This window comes from Colletotrichum navitas (assembly GCF_030913465.1).
Source record: "Colletotrichum navitas strain CBS 125086 chromosome Unknown LY79scaffold_62, whole genome shotgun sequence".
Classification (NCBI taxonomy): Eukaryota; Fungi; Ascomycota; class Sordariomycetes; order Glomerellales; family Glomerellaceae; genus Colletotrichum; species Colletotrichum navitas.
The window spans coordinates 24,202-39,624 of NW_026850608.1; the positions used below are offsets into that span (position 1 = coordinate 24,202).

The following is a 15,423-nucleotide window of genomic DNA, read 5'->3' on the forward strand; positions in this document are numbered from 1 at the left end:
CATCTGGCGGAGGTCATGTTCTCCGATATCAGAGGAGACGATTTCCATTTAGAGCAACCTTCCTTCGTCTGTACTTCTGTAACTTCTTTCCCCGCCAGAGACTCGCGGCCTCTCGTTGTCGTTTCCTTCATCAACCCGTGTTTTTCATGATAGACATGGCTTCGAATTCATGCGAAACTTCCCCTGGGCTCCCCGCTTCACTAAATTCATCTCCACCTCTTCAAACTCACTTTTTTCCTTTTTTTTTTTTTTTTTTTTTTCCAATCTACAACGCCGGATGGCCATTCGTCGCCCGCGCACACACACACAGACGAGGTCAAAGAGCGAGCTGGCTTTTTTCCCCTCGTCTTTTTTTTTTTTTTTTTCACCTCAAGAGAGAGACGAGGTCGGGACGAGGGTGGGAGAGCGCTTCGGCAGTTGACATGCTAGATCCATGAGTTTTCATCCCAGTCGTCGGATCATGTTATGTTATTTTCATCTTTTTTAGTGCCCGATATGCAATGCTTGCGGTTCGAGTAACCAGCCCCCCTCCCCCCCCCCTTTCAAGACGGCGGTGATCGCTCCAGGGGTGACTAACCTCCCGCAGAAGCAATGATTGAACTGTATGTCTCGAAAATGACGGAACCGCGCCAAATGCTGCGCAGTCGCCCGACCAAATGCACGGACGAGACGAAGACGTGGAGGGGTTCCTGATACGCTTTTTTGGGCTATCCCGCCCACTACGCAACGACATGTCACACATCATGAAAGGCGTACCGAAACATGGGCTTGCACGAAGAGGGATAGAAAGAGCGTGTCCTAACCCGGAACACAAAGCCCCAAGAGGCCCGCGCCTGGGACTACCTGATCTGACTTGGTCTCCATGCCCGGGCTTGGGAGCCAGGGGGGAGGGGCAGGCAGCCGGAAGGGGAGCCCCGGGCATACTATCCTAAGACATTGGGAGCGCGGGGATGTCGACGGCGGGAAGAAAAAGCAACGTGAAGACGACGGCAATGGATGTGTTTGTGTCTACATGCACGCGGTTGGTGTCGTCAAGTTTTTTAGGTTTTTTTTTTATTTTAGTTTTTTTTTTGGTGTGGTGTTGAGCCCAAGCCAGAAGAGGTTGGAACTACCAGAGGCAGTATCCCGTCATCGTGGTCGACGTAAGGAAACACTAGTGGCATCAGGTCCCTTTTCCGTCCGGGACCCTTACGAAGGACGCCACGGCGAGACGGCCGATGTGCTCACGGACACATGCAGAAGAGTGGACGAAACCATTGGATCCCACGGACGGCCATCCCACGCTGCCACCATAGCCGCCGCGTGCCGTGTCGTGCCATTGCCGTCTCTACAAAGAGGCTCAGAACGGGGTGGTGTCGGCGATGATGATCAGGCACATCGACCATCTCAGCCTGCCGGCTCATCTCGTTCGTGCCATACCCCCTTGTCGCGTGGGGTCGCCCTCAGTCCCCCCCTCGGCGCCCCCAGAGTGCTTGCTGCTGGCCGAGCATCCCTTGTGTGCGTACCGGCAACCGCTTGCTGGGCGATGCGGCGTTCTCTGTTAACTTGCTTGCACAGGCGAGAAAGCGGCATAGGTCCGCGGCCCAAAATTCTACAGGCCATCCGTCGTCCCGTCACATTATCACATCACCACATCGCACCTCACATCACAACGCCCACGGGTGGCCCCCCCCCCCCCCAGAATCTGTGTTGTGTGATTGACCCGATGCAATGCGACGCTCATCACTGGATGCAAGCCAAGATACGGTACTCGGTACGTCTACACTCCTCCCCCCCGTCCCTTCCAATGAGATGCATCGGCCGTGTTGGCCCAATCGTCGAGCTGCTTGCCTCGTTTTCGGAGAGGGTACGTACCTCTTTCTCTCCCGCATCCACCACCTCTCCTCCTTCCCAAGCTGAAGAACCTCCCCACCGGGACCAGATGATCACCATAAGCGTGCCGTCTCGCTGGCGACGACGAGAGCAAGGACTTGGACACTTGGACTTGGGGACAGAAAGAACCCACTAAAGGAAGAGCCATCATTGTGCCGTGATGTCGAAGTGCCGCTAGGGCCGCTGAACTGGGCCGTTTCCATGCCCCTTCCTTCCCCCCCACCCCACCCCAAAAACCTCTTGTCCCACTTTTCAAACACAGATCGGGCTTCGGCGAATCACAGCTTGTCGCGTGATCGCCAGAAGGGAACTGGAGCCTCAGTGTGTGAGATGATTGGCCACGGCTCGTTCCCACAAAGTGAGGCTGCCGCCCCACTGCTTTGAGCCATTGGCTCCTGCGATCCCGCGCCGTGTGGGGGAACGTCGGAAATGCATGGGGGGGAAGAGATCGCTGGAAGGTGCCCTCCCGCGTGCCTGCTTGGTGTACACTATGAATAAACATGTACATAGTACTTCTTACCTATCTAGTTTACCGTTAAATGTAGTGTAGATAGCGTACAGAGTAGGTACCTTAGATCCTGCCTTTTTCTTACTTTTTTTCTCTTCTCTGAGCTTCACGCGGTTGGTCTCTCTCATCTCTTCTCGTCTCATCTGCCCCAGCCTTTTCCTCCCGAACGGAACTCTCTCTCTCTCTCTCTCTCTATCCCGTCTCGATTTACTTCCAAGGACATGCTAGACAGGGGCTTTTCCAGCCAGTCTCCCCCCATCTCGAGAACCCTCGACCAAACTCTCCAATAAACGCCCCCCCCGGCTTGCTCCATCCGAGTAAACACAGACCTGGCCCGACCTGGCCTGCCCTGGTCCAATAGCTGCGTACGAAACTACGATAATAGGAACATCTCCAAAAGAAGCTCGAGATCGTCCCGCGACCCCCATTGCGCAACGTGCCCCTGCCCTTGAGGGATCATCCTCATCGCCAGCTTCTACACAAGAGGGAACAGCCAAGCCGAAAGTTGGCAGGTCCCGACATTGAGGCATCTCCGTGCTCCAGAATGACCCGCCTTTCCTGACCGCCGGAGAGATGAGGTGCCCATCCATCCACATCCATCAACCGTGAACCACCCTCCTCCCCGCTACAAACTAATACATAGTATATCGTACATCGTACACTGCATGCACATGGGCCAATGGCCTGCGGCGTAAACGGCCCATCCATCGTTACGGCAATTCCCCGTCATTCACTTCTGACATTGGAAGGGGAGACGGGGAGGGGAGGGGGCGTGCCCGGCAGCTCCGGGGACGTTGCCTTTCCCCTTGTGTGTACGACTGCCCATGCCGTGCGTGCGTGCGTGTCCTGTCTCACTCGTTCCCTCTCTTCCACGCTTTTCCCGATCCGACCGTGGCTCACGGCTGCGACAATCTTCCTCGCAGATCGCTCCACGTTGGTCAACCTCTTGGAAATCTGCAAGACTCCAAGTTTCCGACTGGCTGGCCCTTGCGCAGCTCTTTCGGGCTCGCGGCGCGACTCACGCGTGCCGAAAACAACGACGACGACTAACCACAGTGGTTGCAACGGCAATTGGAACACGGAACGTGGCGGGCGTGGGTTGTATTCTGCATTGCGCTGCCGGTGCCCTGGGCTTCTGGTGCTCATTTCGCCTTTTCCTTCGCGCCCCTCATCGTCGTCGCTTCTGGACCATCTTGCGAAATGCCACCGTTGCACTGAATCGACGCCACGGCCCTTACCGCCCCCCCAAGAGATCATCCACGGACCACATCTCGCTGAACCTCCAAGGTCGCGAGACCCCAGGCGGTGCAACTACAAGGGAAAGCAGTCCGCGCGCCAAGTGGCATAGGGGGATCGCACAGGTACACGATACGCACTAGAGAGGCGCGCCGGCTTCTGCGCTATTGAGAGCGGCATGATCGTCCTGATTTTGTCGATCATTTTTATCTTTCTTTGCTTTTTTCTTTCTTTCTTTTTTTTTTTTTTTCCAAGTCCCTGAAGGGTCATGTCTGTAGTTCCATATCTCAATTCCTGCTGCTGAGCGCGGGAAGCCAACCAGACTTGTGCGTCCTCCCGTGCGGAGGCTGTGTGCTACGCCATACAATGCCCATGAAGCCGGCTGCATAGTGCACACACACACACACACACACACACACATGAAAACGCATGGCTGCTTTCCAACGCCGACATCCTCAACGGATACTGGCATCCGTTTGACTGGTCGATCTTCGTCACGGCCATTCTCGGTGAGAGGGAAGAGGGGGAGGGTGGAAGCCACCGTACATGAGAGATAAGATGCGAGACTGACAGAGAGGGCCTTGCCGCCAGGACATTGTCATCCAATCCGGGCGATATTCAAGGCCACCTTTGGGCTTCGTCTGCCCAAGGCACATTTCTCATGCCTCGCTCATAGGGTAGGACCTGCTGAAGGGTGCGTCCCCTCCGCCGAATGGGATCTGTGCCCGTTCGGCGCCGGTCCGCATCGCAGATGGTCCGCATGGCCTAGCCTAGCATTGCATCGCGTCGCATCGCATAGGCACCGCAGCGCCGACTGTGCAAAAAGGCTCTGCCTCGTCCCTCCCCTCTCTCTAGTCTGCCCAACGGCGCGGCTTGTCGTGTCAGTCTTGCAGTAGCTGCTTGTCAGCCTAACGTTGGGCCGATCAGGCGGCCACAGACAGACCGAGCTTTTAGCTGCCGCCCGGCGCCGCTGCATCGGTCAGCTTCTTAGAGCATCGAGGGCCAGTGGTCGGGTCCGGTGCGGCCTGGAAGCCCACAAGCTGTCGTCGAACAGCAACATACTTCACTGCAAAATCAACTCCCCCAGAGACGACGGTCTCAACAGTCGAGGGAAAATGCTTTGACCCGACACTGGAGGACGACGGGCGCCAGAGGCTGGCTTACACACGCAAGCACCTGCTAAACTTGCTTTCTGGTATCAGGGGAGGATGATGGACCAGCCACGGGTGGACGCCAGCTCGCGCTTCAATTCCCCTGCCGTTGAGTCGGTACGCAAGCGGACTGCTGTTATGATGTATCTCCCCCCTCATCGACACCGGCGATGGCGTGTTTGCGCATGAAGTGCCTGTCACTCAGGCCAGATAGGACACGATGTCGCTCGGCGACCAACCATGCGAGACCAGATTGAAAGTTTAGACCTCCCAAAGGCAATGTCCAGTAGCCTCAATTGTCTGGCAAGGCAAGAGCAGTCAGACGCGAGGGAATTCTGCCTGAAGTCTGCCTCATCACTGCACTGCAATTTCAACTGCCCCCGAGGGAATGATAACAGCATCTATCTGTATGCAGTATCTCCGCCTCAGAGAGAGCCTAGGCATGTAACGCCAAAACGAGACAGTTACTATCCCTCGCTGTGTTTATAACTGCGTCATCTCCCGATGGATAGAGAGGATTTTTAGACTATTTAAAGTATGTTTGATGTTGAGCTTCTAATTAAAATCAATTTACGCTCATACCCACCACGTTTGATGAAGTGATGTTGACTGAAAGTACCTTTGATGATGCCAGCTGGCAGGCAGTGGTGACAATTATGCGGGTAGGCAATGCGGCACGTGAGGTCAGCTCTTATCGGTTATCGGAAGGGTCTCCACCGGTCCAACCGGCAGAACATCGGTAATAATCGTCTCAGCGACACCTGGCACCTAGCTAGATGACACCTGTGAGCTACGGAACCACGGAGACGGTGCGCGCTTGTCTGAGCAGCTTTCCAAGGCGGCTGGCACATTCTCTACAACAACTCGTCTCATCTACATGTGAGGGATACATTCAATTCCACGGCACGATGCGCCGTCTCAATCTAGTCTTGCTGGCGACAGCCCAGCTGTGCAGGGCTCGTCATCCCGGCTTCAGCATCCACGATGACCTAGTAGCTTATCCCCAGGTTCGTCCGAAGCCCAAGACACCCCAAATCGCCGGCGAGCGACCATGCTGACCGGTTGTTGCGTTGCGCGCCCGCAGTACGAGATAGTCTTTCCGGAATCCTTCATATTGGAGCACGAGGCGCAGGCGCTACTGGACCGCGCGAACCCGCACTCCACGTACTCGGCCGAGTTCTCGACGGCCTCCGACATCTCGCAGAACGTCAGGGAGGCCGGCGACGCCGACGACGGCGGCAGCGGCGCGGCCGCGGAGGTCCATGAGAAGTACGAGATCATGAAGACGCAAAACTCGAGATACCTCTGCTCGATACCCGTGCTGGAGCCGCAGACGCCCGAGAACCACACGGCGACAGAGCTTGCGAAGCAGGAGGAGGCGCGCGAGCTGGCGAAGGCGTCGGCGCATGGTTGGGAGCTCCTGGGCGAACTGGACGGCAAGTGTCTGTACTTCATGTCCGGATGGTGGAGTTACAGCTTCTGCTACAACCGCGACATTGTCCAGTTCCACGCCCTCCCGACGGTCCCCAACGGGCAGCCGCCGGTCCCCGACCCCCACACGGCCAAGTATGTGCTCGGCAGGGTGCACAAGTCGCCCAGCCAGCGCCAGCCGACGCAGGGCGGCGGACAGCAGCAGCAGGAGCAGCAGACGACAAAGTCCGGCGACCCGCCGGCCAACACGGATCTGCAAATCAAGGGCGACCAGCGTTACCTAGTCCAGAGGATGGACGGGGGCACCCTCTGCGACCTGACGGGCCGCGAGCGGACGGTCGAGGTGCAGTACCACTGCGTCCCGGGCATGAAGGGGGACCGTATCGGCTGGATTAAGGAGGTCACGACGTGCGCCTACCTCATGGTCGTCAACACCCCGCGGCTTTGCAACGACGAAGTCTTCCTGCCGCCGCAGGCCACGAGCGCCAACGCCATCAGCTGCCGGCCCATCCTCCCGTCCGACGATCCCGGCGCGCAGGCCGACTGGCATCGCCAACGGGCGTTGGGAGCCGAGGCATCCTCGTCGTCGTCGTCGACGACGACAACGACGGAGAGGGAGTTTGACGCCCAGGCCCAGGCGGAGCCGGAGCTGGAGCTGCTGAGGAGGAACCAGCAAGACCCCAACGCCAGGGACGGGGCCAAGGGCATCAACGTGGGCGGCGTCATCGTGGGGGCGCGCAGGGTGCTCGCGGTCGCTGACGAGGAGGGCAAGCCGCCGGCCAAGCTCGCGCCGCCGCGCAGCTACCTTCCGGGGCGCGGCCAGGGACCGCTCGTGGAGATCATCGCTAGCGCCAAGAGCAAGGCCGAGGGGGGCACGATGGAGGTGCTCGACGAGAGCGAGCTCAAGAAGCTGGACCTGAGCCCGGAGCTCGTGGAGGAGATGCGGGCGGAGCTGGAGCGCATCGCCGGCGACAAGGGCTGGAAGCTCGAGGTCGTCGAGCAGCCCGGCGACCCCAGGGAGATTCGGGGCGTCGTGGACCACGGCCCCGACGGGCAGCAAGGCGGGGAGGAGGGCGGCGGCACCAAAGGGAAGAGGAAGGCGAAGCACGCGGCGGAGGGCGAGGAGCAGGAGGGCAGCGAGGAGCATTTCTTCAAGGAGGAGCTTTGAGAACTCCCTCTCACCCTATCGAGATGGACAGCAATGGCGTTTGGACTCTTGTGACATTGTACTGATACACCGGGGCATCATCGAGGAACAGAATGTGTGTGTTTTTGTGAACCCGTCGGCTCGGCTAGTTCTAAGTCCTCTCCGTGACCATCGAGCTTGACTCGACCATGCTTGTCGAAGCATCACCTTTTTTTTTTTTTTTTCCTTTTTGTATTCTTTTTCTTTTATCGGACACGGAACCGATGGATCACGGAGAGGCAAGTGTACAAAAAAGGCGTTTGAATCGTTGGCGGGGAAGCACATAAAACCTCAACGCGCCATCACAATGCCCGAGGGTGTCACAGAGGATGAATTACAGTTTCCCGTAAAGGCACGATTCCAGCTCGAGTTTTCTGAAAAAGAAAGAAAAAAGAAAGAAAGAAAGAACATCTGTCTGTTGGGCGGTCATCACCAAGCGTGGAGCACGTCTCGTAACTCCTGCATCCATCCAATCCACACTTGCCCAAACCATATCACCGAAAAGTTTGGTAGACTACCTGGCTACCTTTGGGTATATAGGGACATGATATAACCTTTGGACTGGTCCGGACTCCGACCAACTTCCCGCTCTGTTCCGAGTGTGTTCTTTCTTGGATCAGAAGTCATCTCGTGAGCCGGGCGGCAGTACCTGCCTAGGCAGGTCCGGGCAGGCACATACTGCCTGCCGCCGGCCGCGATGTTCTTGCCCTTTTTTTTTTTTCTTCTTTTTCTTTCCACCTGAGCCACCAAGAAGGCACGTTCGTACACTACCTAGTATATTCAAACATCACCATCTTCCACAACACGGCTCAACGGTTCCTTCCGCATTTCATGGCTCTTGGCACGGGAGTTGACGGAAGGCGCTCCCTCTGGGGAATGCAACTCCAGGCAGGGCATGTCCCGGACTGCTCTGTTTCTTGTTTTAGATCACGACATTCTGCAATCTCGGTACGGAATATTGATTAGACTCGGATCCGTCCCGCGTCGTCCCCCGTTTTATTTTCTTCTGCTGCTACGTCGAGGTCGAGGACGCTTGAACATTTCCCAGGTTTCCTCCTCGCGTCACGCGTCTGAACGGAGGCTCCGGCGTCGGCCACGCAAGCATGACTGCTCAACAAAGCGTCTTTACTGACTCGCTCATCTAGACCACGTCCCTCGCCGGTCATGATGGATCCCCCCATCGCAGCACGAACCAGAACCGTGCCACCGTACCGTACCCAACGAATCAGAACGGTTCTCCCTGTCCTGTCGTCCCCAGTATCTGGAGCGCTCCCTGAATCGTCACCGACTGCAAGTGGCCCCCATCTCCAAAAAAGCGATTCCGATGGTTTGATCTTCCCCCTGTCTGGGGAATGGTACTAACCTCGCCCAGGATCAACCTGGGTCTTGTCCAAGGCCTTTCTGGTACTTGAGAGTGCGCGAGAAGTCTATGTTCAGGGGCACTAACCAGCCCGTTGAGCCAAGAAACCCATCCTATCGTCGATCTAGAGAGAGACCGTCGTTTGCGGGCTTTTCTTTCTTCCACATCAGAGGTACATGGGTATACAGTACGTTGGCTTCGTTGCCGCCAAAGCCGGGTTAGGGACACCCTTCGTGCAGTTCAAGAGGATCATTGTTGCTCACCATGCTACTAAGATCTACGACCAGCTTATTGCTAACGGTCCCAATCAGCCGCATAGAGCCCCCCACCTCAGGGAGCCGCCGGCCAAGGATCCAGACCAAAGTGGACGACGAAGACCTCAACATGGCTAGATTGAAATTTTCTTCTGTTCACCTCACAAAACGGGGCTCAGAGATCTTAGCAGTGCCATATTCCTGGGCAGTGCGGCACCTCGCCACATCCTCTAAACAAAGCACTTTATTTGTGTGTGTGCCGACGCCATGACACTGCGGATACGGCTTCATGGGAGGAGTGGGGGCGCCTTGAACGGTAATGCCGGTCCTAAAGGTTTAACTTGGGTTAATCCAGCCTTGGGGACATTCCAGCATTGAGGAGCTTCTAGCTACCGACAGCCCATGACATCCTCGATTGGCCGGCATACTTGTACCTGGCACCCCGGTCCAAGTGTTCAAGATGGGATAATCCACTCACCTTTGGCCCTGCCATCGTCTCCTGAACTGAAGAAGGAATCCTTTGCACGGTCAAGTCCGACAAGCCCTTCCACACCGAAGTGGTTGTCAACGAAGGCGCGCCACTGGTTTCAATCTGTTCGGGAACATGGATTCATTCATTCCCGAGTAATCGCGGAGCACTGTTCTGCACGACATCTCAAGCGTTCATCTCAAGATTGACAGATTGCTTGGGACGAAATCTGGGGTCTTTGGCATCTCGGGAACATTCACAGTGTTTCATCGCGACCAACGTCTTTGCTGTTGCTAGGCCCACCAAGACGATCCTTGGCTCCGTCGACGATGGTTCGTTTTGTGAAACGGCTAGTTGCCGACAACCTGAGTCACTCGGTTGCCATTCAGACGATCTGCACCCTTGCGACCCCCCATCGGCTTCCCCGGATTTGAGATTGCATGGAAGCATCGGCAAACCACCACCCCATTTACGATATGACGGTGGTAGGCGGCCCTAGCCTTGCGTGCAAAACACTGCACCGTCAGGCCGTGCGTCCCTTGTCCGTCGATATTCATGGGCGGCTCAATTCAATGCAATGCCGGTAACAGGACGGCGACCCTGGTTGCGATTCAGATCGAATATTCCATGCCCAGGAAAATCCCCGCTGGAGCACGTCTGGTCTAAGAAGTGATCGACAACTTGACACCTTCTTTTCTTCTTCTTCTTTTCCTTCTTCTTCTCCTGCTTCTTCTTCTTCTTCAGCGCACCTACCACCACCACCACCACCACCACCACAACTGCTTCGATCAGTCGTGAAAATAGGTCGTACAGGTGAATAAGGGAAGTTTGTGGGGGAAGCCTCGATCCGCTAAGTAAGTGGCTTGCTTGATGTCTGATATTGTTAGTTGCGGGTCTCAACCCACAGCACCACCGCCCATGGCCATTCTGGCCCGACAGTTCCCAGCGGCAGTCGGGCCAGGCGCACCATTGGGCCAGGCCAGGCCAGCCAGAGGGCTCAATGCCGGCACACCATTGGAACGTGGCATCGTCAGCGTGATTCCGTTCATGAGCTCCCAACCCGATCAAGCAGCAATCTCGAGCTTCTCGAGCTTTTCGAGAAGGTCAAGCAAGCAAGGAGAAATAAGCAGGTTCCAGGCCCTCCTCTGCTGACAGACCGGCATGTGGTCAGCGGCAGCGGGGATGGTGCCTGCGGCAAGGTCCGCTCTGCGGTACTTAGTGGAGAAGCAGCTGCATCTTGCATCTTGGCGTGAGCGGGCGGGTGTCGGGGCACGACTCCAGGAGCCAGCCAAAGGGCAGAGGGGCCGTAATAGGGCCGCGCATCGATTTGGGTTCAAAATAGCAAGAGGTCCCTGGCAATCGCCAGCCCTGGACGGGATGCCCTTCCGACTAAGCCTGGCCTTTTCAGCTCTTCTCTCGGCTCAGCGAAGGGAAGGGAATCGCAGACGCGCTCAAACTATATGTTCTTCTCTCTTCTTTCTGCGCTGCTCGTCCGAAGTTGATTGGGTTCCAATCCTCTTCCCCCCCCCCCCCGCACATGTTCAAACATGTCTGTGTCTGATCAACTTCTATCATCCTGACTTCATCAGCTGACCCGGCGGCGGCACCAGCACTACGCTCAACTATTCTTTCGCGCCCGCCCCCCCCCTTCTTCTTAGTCTCGAAGCTGCTTCTCCCCCCGCATTTGCAAAAGACACGCGCAACAAAAGCCAGTCGAGACACGCACTAGCCAACTACTTCACACGCACCATCAGCTTCAGTTGCCGACACGTATTTTTTCTGACGAGAAGACGGACGACGTAGACGCTTCGATACGCACACGTCAAGAGCCTGCCTGCCTACCTCCTATTGCGTAGCCTTTTTTCGCTCTCGTTTTCGCTCTTTCTCTCTCTCTTTCTCGTTCTATCTCATCACGTACGCTGGTGCACGCCATATCGACCCTGCCTACCTAGCTAAACACTTCCAGTTCGCCGTTATCTTCCCATTGCCTGTGAGAGGCTGAGGTAGCCGAGAGTGGACTGGGTTGGACTGGGGTAGGCTGCACCCGAAGCGCTGTTTGAGTCGAGATTTGCTCCATGACAGTTCTCTGCTTTAGCACTGCGTTCTCCTGGGCTGCAAATCCTCTCTCCACCGCGACATTCCTCGCTCAAACCTTTTGACGTCCGAACCCCCCCCCCTCTGGTGACAAGAGTTCCCCCCTCTTTGCCTTTACTCCTTCTACGCGTTCCCTTTTCCTGTCAATCCGGTGCGTCATGTGTCAGTGATGGACGACACAGATACCGCGAGAAATGCTGCGAGCAGAACAAGCTCTGCCGAAGTGAAGGCCGAGTCCCCGGACGAGTCCATCACCCAGAGCCCGCCGCTACCACCACCACCGCCGCCGCCGCCGCAACAGTCAGCGCCGCCGCAACAGTCAGCGCCGCCAAAGAGAACAGTATGCGATCACTGTCGACGGAGAAGTACGAAGTTCCACTTTCACTCCCCCATCCCAATTGCTTATCGTCCAATTCCCTGATTCGCCTTACCCGTTGTTGCGTCCATGAGTTTCCGTGCGATCCTACCTCTTCCCAGCAGTCTGCCGCCTGGACAGTCTATATGTCGCCTTCATGGTATCATCCCGTCTCAGCCACTGTCGTTGCACGTTATCGCTCTCCCCATCCACCATCCACCTCCACCTCCGCCACCACCTCCACCACCCTCTCTCATCATCGTAACTCATTTCTCTTGCCGCGCCCTCCCCCTCCCGACACATGACTCGCAGAAACAGCTGCTGACCGTCTCTCAGGAATTCGCTGCGATGGCAAGTTTCCTTGTGAGCAATGCGTGCACGCTTCTCTCACATGCAAGCGCGAGCACGTCCCCAAGAAGAGGGGTCCGAAGCGCGGCCATGGGCGGGTCATAAACGAGCTGCGTGCGAGGGAGTCGTCACACAAACTGCAGCAACCGCTGGCGGGCCAGAAGCATTTCATTGCAGATAATGAGCTGGAGAGTCCTACAGAGTATGTGCGACGCCGACTGTCAGCAGCCTGCCCGCCGCTGAACATGGACAGCATCGACATGGGGATGAGCGGTAGCGACCTAGGAGAGGCGGCGTCTCATTCTTCCAACGCCTCCGCAGCGTCGACCCCGCCGGGTTTCTGGGCCGCCGTCACATCAAACCCGGCACACAACAACGTACCGGAGCCCAGAGGCATGTTCTCCAGCGATGAGCTGCGACCGAGGACGAGGAGCTATCTGCACATGATCCCGCAGCTGGTCGAATTATACTACGAACACATCTACCCAATCATGCCGCTCATCTACATGCCATCGATACGCAAGACGATCAGTCGGCCAATGGCGCCGAGCGAGAAGAACCTGGTCTATGCCTTGTGCGCCCTGACATCAATGCACATGTCTGGCAAGAGCATAGGTGCACCGGGCCCGACGTCGTGGGAGGTCGTCGGTCGCTTCTTCCTGGACGAGACCATCTCAACGAGGCATTCGTACGACTTCCTTGAGGATTTGTCCCTGTCTGCCGTGATTTCGTCGTTTTACCTCAGCACGTCGTTTTTCGAGATTAACCAGTCGCGCAAATCGTGGTACTACTTGCGAGAAGCGTTGACAAACGCACAGGACCTAGGACTACAGGACGACTCGACGTACTACGGGCTGAGCCGCGAGGAGACGCTTTGTCGGCAGAGGGTTTTTTGGATCCTCTTCGTGACGGAAAGGTGCGTAACGAACGGGCTAACCGCACAGGCGACGTCCATCTAGAGTGCAACGTCGCAGGAGCATTCATTTCAGTGCTGACAGGCCTCGCGGTACACAGGTCGTTTGCGATTCTGCGCAACAAACCAATCACGTTCAAGAGGACGCCGTCGCTACCAACAACGCGGCACCCCTACGAGACTCCAGATATCCACGCCGGGTTCCTGCAGCTCGTTTCTTCGTACACCCCGCTAGACGAATCCTTCGTCACGGCATGGAATGAGGGCTCCGACCCCCGCGTCAGCGCGACGACGTTTTTGGCGCTGCAGAACCTTCTCGCCCTGCCGCCCCCATTTCTTCGTCCCCGAGGGCGGTCGCCGCCGAGGGAACAGCACGAGCAGCTTATGGACTCTTTCGGCACAAGGTCTGCCGCTGCCGGAGATTCGGGAGCGCCGGAGCCAACGGATATCCAAAAGGCGGACTTGCTCATCACGCAGCAATGGCTCCGCCTCATTGTCTGGCAATCGTCTATGCGGCAAGGTCTGCTGAGTTGGACGAATCCGGCCGACTCGGGTGTCGATGGATCATCGGGCGCCGGAGCCGGAGGAGGAAGCAGCATGTGTTTCTCCTTTCCGCTGACAGTTGCGCGCGATACTGCCTCGATCCTGTCGAGCCTGCCGAGCAAAGCCGTCGAGGTACACGGCATGGGCATCATGGAAAAGATTTACGAAATCGGAACATGGTGTGTCAACGTACTGGGCGCCTGCGAGAGCGTTGGGTTCTCGACAGCCATGGACTTCACCTCTGGCGACATGGGCGTACTGGGCAGCGGCAGGAAAGGGGCTAGCCTGGACCCGATTGAATTTTTCGTCCGGACATTGAGCGCGAGCGATAACTCACGAAAACAGTTTGCCGAGAAGCTGCTCACCGCTGCCGGGGAGAATCCTGGAAGTATGAGAACGCAGCTCAGTCCAGCCATGTCCGGGATGGGGGCCGCTGCGGCCGCCATGATGGCTAGCAGCCAACAAGGGCCCAACGCGATGGATGCAGTAGGATGGGGCCAACAGCGGGGCAGCGTCGTAGGTGAGGTTTTTGACGACAGCGAAGAGAGCAATAGCAACACGCATCATCAGCATCAGCAACAGCATCAGCAACAGCAACAGCAACAAGAACAGCAACGGCAACAGCAACATCAGCGACTGGACATGGGCGGCACCTCGGTGTCTCATCAGCCCGGCATGCAAGGTATGGGAATGGGCATCGACCTCGGCACCAGAGAGACGACGGGCGGTCTGGCTGCTGTAGACATGGACACGAGCAGCGTTGATTTGATGAGCCCCCTAGGTTTGACAAGAAGCAATACATCTGATCTGGCGACCATGGGCATGCCTGCTTTTGAGACGACATGGAGCCCCAGCAGCGGCGATACGGGCCCGCGAGAGTACGCAGACTACGGCACCGGGCCATTCACGACGCAGAGAGAAAGAGGGCCGCCAGGCTATACCGATATGGGCAACGCACTGCTGATGCATGAACGAATGGCAGCCGGTGTGGGAGGCCCCGTTGGCGGAGCGAACCCTGTGATGGTCGAGCGTCAGCCACATCAACTTCAGCCAGGAGATGACGGACCTTATGGTCCGAGGAGAGACGACAAGAACGGTGGATACCCAAACGGGGGTAGGATAGGCCTCTGGCTGGGGACATGAGCCAGCTTACAGACTGGTGCGCGAGGCGAGACGAGACGCCACGAGACGAGACGGTACGGCAAAGCAAGCCACGGCACCACATCGGACGGACTGACGGCCGGTTTATTGTACTCATATTCCAGTTTTGGATCATTTGGCGACGGTGCAAACTTGGGAGCATTCTACACGCTAATCTTTTTTCTTATTCTTTCTAGCAAAACGGGGAGGGAAAAAAAGTTTTGGGATAGTCGGTCAAGGGGAAGGAAGGGTGTGTTTCTGTCTTTTTTTTTTTTTGAGGGGGGGGGGGGGGGGGGGGGGGGGACCAGGCTCTAGAGGCGGGAGGGTTTTCCTTCCCCTAAAGGCAAAGCATTTCAACTTGGGTTATTGTTCTCCCTTCTCATGACGTAGGGGCAAGAAGAGGGGGAAGGGTCTCTCAGTGACCACAGGCCGGATCGGCACCGCTTTGGTTTTTGTACACTTGTTCTACCTACGTGTCACATGTATAACCGGCGATGATGAATGAATGTCCCCGCCACTGTTCTACAATACCATTAGTTTCCTGGGCATCTCCGTATTCCGGA

The 15,423-nt window shown here is 56.8% G+C and overlaps 5 protein-coding genes across 5 annotated transcripts; 4 read left to right on the forward strand and 1 right to left on the reverse strand.

The window, feature by feature from the left end:
• Nucleotides 1-333: 333 nt before the first annotated feature.
• On the reverse strand, nucleotides 334-1,087 carry LY79DRAFT_563276 (uncharacterized protein; the record flags this gene model as incomplete). Its single annotated transcript, XM_060558540.1, has 1 exon — nucleotides 334-1,087. A coding segment is annotated over exon 1 (454 nt), but the record flags the coding sequence as incomplete, so codon positions are not given.
• Nucleotides 1,088-3,121: 2,034 nt separating this feature from the next.
• LY79DRAFT_563281 (uncharacterized protein) lies at nucleotides 3,122-3,819 on the forward strand. The gene has a single exon (XM_060558541.1). It carries the CDS (start codon nucleotides 3,205-3,207, stop codon nucleotides 3,757-3,759), a length of 555 nt encoding a protein of 184 aa, XP_060410840.1. The 5' UTR covers nucleotides 3,122-3,204; the 3' UTR covers nucleotides 3,760-3,819.
• Nucleotides 3,820-5,558: 1,739 nt separating this feature from the next.
• On the forward strand, nucleotides 5,559-7,566 carry LY79DRAFT_563283 (glucosidase II beta subunit-like protein). The gene is made up of 2 exons (XM_060558542.1): nucleotides 5,559-5,774; nucleotides 5,852-7,566. Exons 1-2 carry the CDS (start codon nucleotides 5,676-5,678, stop codon nucleotides 7,364-7,366), a joined length of 1,614 nt encoding a protein of 537 aa, XP_060410841.1. The 5' UTR covers nucleotides 5,559-5,675; the 3' UTR covers nucleotides 7,367-7,566.
• Nucleotides 7,567-9,338: 1,772 nt separating this feature from the next.
• Nucleotides 9,339-9,747, forward strand: LY79DRAFT_333972 (uncharacterized protein). The gene has a single exon (XM_060552510.1). The coding sequence runs from the start codon at nucleotides 9,401-9,403 to the stop codon at nucleotides 9,674-9,676; it is 276 nt and encodes a 91-aa protein (XP_060410842.1). The 5' UTR covers nucleotides 9,339-9,400; the 3' UTR covers nucleotides 9,677-9,747.
• A 2,157-nt stretch (nucleotides 9,748-11,904) lies between these two features.
• Nucleotides 11,905-15,142, forward strand: LY79DRAFT_563293 (fungal-specific transcription factor domain-containing protein). Its single transcript, XM_060558543.1, has 3 exons — nucleotides 11,905-12,076; nucleotides 12,253-13,180; nucleotides 13,279-15,142. The coding sequence occupies exons 1-3, from the start codon at nucleotides 12,007-12,009 to the stop codon at nucleotides 14,861-14,863; spliced, it is 2,583 nt and encodes an 860-aa protein (XP_060410843.1). The 5' UTR covers nucleotides 11,905-12,006; the 3' UTR covers nucleotides 14,864-15,142.
• Nucleotides 15,143-15,423: the final 281 nt, after the last annotated feature.